The 6,628-nt window shown below is 38.3% G+C and overlaps 1 protein-coding gene across 1 annotated transcript; it reads right to left on the reverse strand.

Moving 5' to 3' along the window:
- Window positions 1–407: 407 nt before the first annotated feature.
- Window positions 408–2,312, reverse strand: LOC119507080 (zinc finger protein OZF-like). Its single transcript, XM_037800168.1, has one exon. It carries the CDS (start codon window positions 2,051–2,053, stop codon window positions 1,175–1,177), a length of 879 nt encoding a protein of 292 aa, XP_037656096.1. The 5' UTR covers window positions 2,054–2,312; the 3' UTR covers window positions 408–1,174.
- Window positions 2,313–6,628: the final 4,316 nt, after the last annotated feature.

A 6,628-nucleotide genomic window follows, 5' to 3' on the forward strand; every position in this document is an offset into this window, starting at 1 on the left:
GATATCCTTATACCACAATCCAGAATTAACCAGTATCTTGTTATATGTACTTGCAGTCTTTTTAAAGAGAAATGGTTATTTATATATAAAGCTGCAATCCCCTTTTACCAATCCCCCCCCCCACATTTATTCCCTCCCCCCCCCCCCCACCCCACTCTTCACAGGCAACCACTATCAAGAGTTTGGTCTGTATCCTTCCCATCCATTTCAGAAATATTTACATACAATATGCATCCATTAGCAATATATACCACTGAATTTCATGAGGGAAGTCTTTATTCAAATTTACAAAAATTTCATTGTACTATATGTATCACTGTGCAATTTGAGTTCTCCCTCTCAACATGATTTTTCAACATGACCTTTCTCTGTCAGTGCATTTCTCCTATGTTGCAATTTACAGATAGCAGTATTCCATCACAAGAATTTTCCATTTCATTCCTGATGGGTATTTGTTTCCAATTTTTGGCTATTACAAATCATGCCACAGTAAATATCCTCCTGATACATAGTTCCTGAGTATATACTCAGAGAATTGCTAAGCATTTTGGATTTGTTTGAAGTAACGCTCTCCTAATCTCAAGATTGTTTAAGTATATAGCTTTTTCATATTCTTGTTTTTAACCCCTTTGCATTTTACTTTTGTATATGGTTTATCGCTTCCCTGGACAACAAAATAACTTCAAACTATTTTTAAAATAGTCCCATAACTTCATCATTTTCTGATGCCATTTCTATAATATTCCAAATTCTAATAAGTGTGTGAGTCTGTTTCTGGGCTCACTTCTTTTCTGCCGCATCAATACCACAAGAATTTTATATTATTTGTAGATGATATCTAGTACTGTCTCTTGCTTTCCAACACAACACAATGTTTTATATATAACATTGGTTAGGATCTCCAGATCTATGCTGATAGCAATGATGTTTCTTCTTCACCAATTTTAGTGGAAATGCTTCTAAAGTTTCAGCATTACCATTGCTGTTTGCTATAGGTTTTTTGTTGGTCACAAAATGTCCTCTTCAGTACGTTGTAACATCTGGTGTCCCATAAGTTTTTAGCTTTTATTTTCCTCATTCAGGATGCTTTGATTCAGAATGGTTATTTCTGATGTGCTGTGAGATATAAATTCACAACAAAAAATTTCACACCTTAAAGGTATTCTTAGGGTTTTTAATGTGTATGAATTTTCTGGTGTCTAATGTGGTGTGACTTCTGGCTGAAAGCTTTCCCACATTCACTACACTGATAAGGCTTCTTGCCTGTGTGTATTCTCAAATGTAGAGCAAGAGTTGAAAACTGAGAGAAGGCTTTCCCACATTCATTACAGCCATAAGGTTTCTCACCTGTATGGCTTCTCACATGCACCGTAAGGGATGAGCTTTGAGAGAAGGCTTTTCCACATACATTGCATTCATAAGGTTTATCACCTGAATGAATTCTCACATGTACAATAAGCGATGTTCGCTGAGAGAAGGCTTTTCCACATTCATTACATTCATAGGGTTTCTCTCCAGTGTGAATGTTTTGATGTTTTATGAGGTACTTCTTCTGGCCAAAAGCTGTGCCACATTCACTGCATTTAAAGGGTTTCTCTCCAATATGAATTTTCTCATGCTCAGTAAGGTTTGATTTGCCACTGAAGGTTTTCCCACATTCCTTACATACAAAGGGCTTCTCGCCTGTGTGAGTTCTCTGGTGTCTGATGAGGTTTGACTTTTGAATGAAAGCTTTTCCACAATCCTTACACTCAAATGGCTTCTCACCAGTGTGAATCTTCTGATGGGTAAGGAGGTTTTCCTTCTGGCTGAAGGATTTTCCACATTCATTACATTCAAAAAGCTTCTCTCCAGTATGAGTGTTCTGATGTTTAATGACACACTGCTTTTGGCTAAAGGCTTTTCCACATTCATTACATTCAAAAGGTTTCTTTCTAGTATGAAAATGTTCATGCTCAGTGAGGTTTGATTTGTGGCTGAAAACCTTCCCGCATACCTTACAGACAAAGGGGTTTCCCCCACTATAAATTCTCTTTTGACTGAGGTTTGACATCTGAATGGAAGCTTACCCACATTCACAAGGTTTCTCTCCAGTATGAATTTTTTGATGAATGAGGATTTACTTTTGGCTTAAGATTTTTCCACATTTCTTATATTTATAAGATTTTTACCATTTTACCTTTCAAATGTAGAGTAAGAAATGAGATTCAAGAGAAAACTTTATCATATTCAGTATACTCAAAGGTTTCTCTCTTGTATAAATTTTCTAATGCTCAGTGAAGTTTCATTACATTCACTGATTCCTCTCCAGTATGAATTTTCTTCTGATCAATGAGATTTGTTATCTAGATAAAGGCATTTCAATATTCCTTAGAAGCACAGGGTTTCTCTCCAGCATGGCTTCTACATTTAATGAAGTATGACATGTGAATGAAAGAAGTTTTCCCAAATTCAGTAAATTCATAGGGTTTCTCTTCAGTATGAATACTCTGTTATCAGTGGGGTTCAAATTTTTTTACCGTAGGACATTTTCACAGATTTACACTTTATGGGGGGTTATTACCACAATGGGTAAGCTGTGGCTGCAGGATATAACTAATTAAAAAGATAATTCTTTCCTACACAACATCATTCATTTCAAACTCTTACTGGGTGAGTTCAAAGAGGGGTTGACTTAAAAAAAAAAAAAAAAAAAAGTTCTGAGGTCAGAGGAAGTATTTTTCCAAATTTCTTATATTCATTGCCTTTTCCTCAGTCTGTTCTTTACTGGAGATGGATGCAACTTGCTTCCCAAATCTTCTTGCTTCTCTATCTGCTCACTATCTTCTTTAGGCTTCTTCTGGACAGAGTTTATTTCCACTTCCTTCTCCACCATCCAGGCTTGTCTTCCTGCTTCAATGGAGGATCACATGGACTTTGGTCATTTATAACCTGCTAACAGGGAAATGACACAGCACTAGAATGTTAATGCTGGGAACAAACTACCATCCTAGAACTCAGGCTGAGCCTGATCTGAAGGACGAGGAAGGTGCAGTTCCCAAGGATGCACAAGGATGCCCTCCTACTTTCGCGCCACGTGGACCCAGGGGCTCCAATATATTTTTGAACATTTTCCTTACACCAAAAAGAATCAGAATCAGAATAAAAAATAAAAGTAAAAAAGAACACCCAAATCACACCCCCCCATCCCACCCTATTTTTCATTTAGTTTTTGTCCCCCTTTTTCTACTCATGCATCTATACACTGGATAAAGGGAGTGCGATCCATAAGGTTTTCACAATCACACTGTCACCCCTTGTAAGCTGCATTGTTATACAGTTGTCGTCAAGAGTCAAGGCTACTGGGTTGGAGTTTGATAGTTTCAGGTATTTACTTCTAGCTATTTCAATACATTAAAACCTTAACAGTGTTATCTATATAGTGCATAAGACTGTCCACCAGAGTGACCTCTTGACTCATTTGAAATTTCTCAGCCACTGAAGCTTTATTTCATTTCATTTTGCATCCCCCTTTTGGTCAAGAAAATGTTCTCAGTCCCACAATGCTGGGTCCAGATTCATCCCCGGGAGTCATATTCTGTGTTGCCAGGGAAATTTACACCCCTGGGCCTGACTGCCCAATTTGAATCAGGGCTCTCCCCACCTCCAGGCACTCCTGTAACATCGTATTTATTTTTTTCATAGTCTTCGTCACAACCTGAAATTATCTTTATCATTTGTTTACTTGATTACGATCTCCCGCTACTTGAATGTAAGCACCATGAGAAGAGAAGCCTTGTCTTGCTTACCACTGATCCTTTACAGAGTACCCGAAAGACTATCTGATATATGGCAGGTGTTCAAAAAGTACCTTTTAAAAAACAGGTTGTGATTTATTCAATTGATCTACTATTATTAAACTTTTAGCTGTTTACTGAATTTTTACTGTAAGTCCTGCTCTGATAGACATTTGTATGTAAACTTGTACATAAATCTTTGTTTACACTTCTATTTTTTCCTTTAATAATCCTATAAATGGATTTACTATAAGTGAAATTATGGAGTCAAAGGGGATGAATATATTTAATGCTCTTAATTGCCAAACTATTTTCTGAAAAGGCTAGTCTAATTTACACCTTTACCAACAGTATATCACATGCCTATCACACTTTGTCTTCAATAGCATTGGGCTTTATGCTTAACATTTTTTTTTTTTTCTAATTTGATAGGTGGGAGCAGAGGTTTGTTTTAATTTGTCTGTAATTTTGTCTTTACCTATTCTTTTCCTAGATTGTGAATTCACTGAAGACAGGGACTTCATGTTAGGTTTACCCTTTTTTGGGAGGACATCTTAAAGGATAGCCAAATAAAATATATTGACCCAAACAGGCCTTTGTGAGGAATTTTATTTTTTTATGTCAGTGTTTCTCTACAATGGTATCACAGTGCACTGCTATAACTGAGATCAATTGGGAAGGGTGACACAAATAATTTGTTACTAATAAACTTCTGAAATCTGAGAATGACTTACTTCTTTATATAAATTAGAGCACATTTAAGGTTATTTCTGTAAAAACATGACCCTTACTGACTTGCTTTCTCAAGTGGGAAGGAAATAAGAGATGTAGGGCCCATCCATTGGGTAGGGCAGCACTGTCATTAGAAATAGAACATGAGCCACTTGATAATTTAAAATTTGTAGTAGCCACATTCAGAAATGAAAAGAAACAAGTGAAATTAATTTTATTATTTCAAACCTACATGGCCAAAATACAGAGAAGGGAAGGAAACCAATAAAGGGTGTGTTAGCCAGTAAGTTACTGCTTAGGCAACTGGGGCTCATCTTGCTGGGGAACGCTGGGAGACAGAATGATTCCAACCAGAGGCAAGAGAGCTGGGGCATTTATCCATCATCTTCCCGTGCATCATTGGTTGAGGGTTGACTCCAGGAACTTAGGGTCCAGTGTGCTCCCAAACTCAGGAAAAGGTCCTTAGGCAGAGAGAAGCAGAAAAGCAGGAAGCTGCCTTAGTCCTGGACAGGTACCCAGGGGATTTGGGTTGGGAAGTGATACTTCTGCTATAGTAGATCACATAATCTAAGTAGGAATCCAATTAGCTCTTGAGACCTCAAGGACTTGATGCCACCAAGGCTCTCCTTTATACTATTCTTCTTGTTCTTTATGTATTCCCAGCTTCTGGAGCTGTTCTTGGCACATAGTAGATGTTTGATAAATAGTTGTTGACTATATGACTTTCCTCTGGGTACCTGCTTTATTCTTTCAGGCTTCTCCAGTAAGTGGCAGACATGGGCTACTAGCAGTTATAGGTCATATTCGTATAGCTGCATGATCAGAGATGGAAGTGTGGTCTTACCTTCCTTGCTCCAACAGACAATCCCTAAGGAAGAAAGCTAGTTGGCCTGGCCTTGGCGGTGAGCTTGTCTCGGGACCAGTTTCTTTGGACACAGGTATCCTATGACTGGCTAGATTTGAGTCAGGTGCCTGCCCCTGAGGTTATACAGTGGAGTCTATTACCTGAGGTGTGGTGATAGTGCAATAGTCACCATATTTAGAACCGTGGATACCCTATGGGAGTATATTTAAATTTTAAATGTCATTTCTGCCATATATCTTGGTGGGAAAATGCTTGAGAACCAGCACTGTCTTAGCTGAATCATTTTAGTACTGCATTGTGAGCTGTTCTACCTACTACAGAGTTAATATTTGATGTTGACTATTTGAAACTGACCCTGTAGAAACAGGCCATCTCGTAATTTATTGTTTGCAAAGGCTCAAGTTTGCACCATGTCCTGACGGTTTCTTTGGGAGTGAGTCATCAAGTAAAACAATGTTGAATCTCTTCCCAGATGTTCTCCCCGCATCCCCATTAGAGTCAATTTTTATGAAAGGTTAGAAACTTTATTGGCAGAACACCTATTTCATACCTTTCAGGTTTCTGAATGGGGTCCTGAATTGCTAGAGTAATACTCTTGCCTCTTTCTCTCTCCTTACTCACCTACCCTACCCCCTTTTCCCAGGAGTTTAGAAGAACTGGGGATGCCCCAGTACACCTCTTCAGCAGGTCTTCCTTTTCTCAATCTGCTGCCTGCAGAAAGGCTGCATTCTGGTCTGCTCTCTGTCTACCGCAGCCCTCTCCCTCCTGGGGGAGGTCTCTGGTTGTCTGCCTCTGCCAGTAACCAGGTAGGTTAAGTCTATCTATTTTAGGGGTAAAATATTAGCAAGCTCACTTGTCCTCAGAGCTAAGCCACACATGTGACCCATCTTTCATGAGTTACAAAGCTGGTATCTCCATCTGTCTGATTCCTGTGTCTATCTCACAACTGGTTCTGAATTCAGGCAGGAAAAAAATTAGTTTTTAGGTAGGAAACAGTTAAAGAAAGTTACCTGTTAATGCTGGCTATGGAAGTGGAGGTATCTAAAAAAGAATTAAAGGTCCTAGCCAGAAAATCGAATTTGAAGAAGAACTTGCTTCAGTTTTTCATTATAATTTATTACATATTATGGAGAATATTTTACTTAGGAGTGGCATTCATGAATTTGAGTCTCAAACATCTCCACACATGATCACAAGTGTCATATCATTAGAGTGCCAGAGCATTACAGTATTTGTATTATATATTAAAATGTTT

This window comes from Choloepus didactylus, chromosome 12 (assembly GCF_015220235.1).
Source record: "Choloepus didactylus isolate mChoDid1 chromosome 12, mChoDid1.pri, whole genome shotgun sequence".
Taxonomy (NCBI): domain Eukaryota; kingdom Metazoa; phylum Chordata; class Mammalia; order Pilosa; family Megalonychidae; genus Choloepus; species Choloepus didactylus.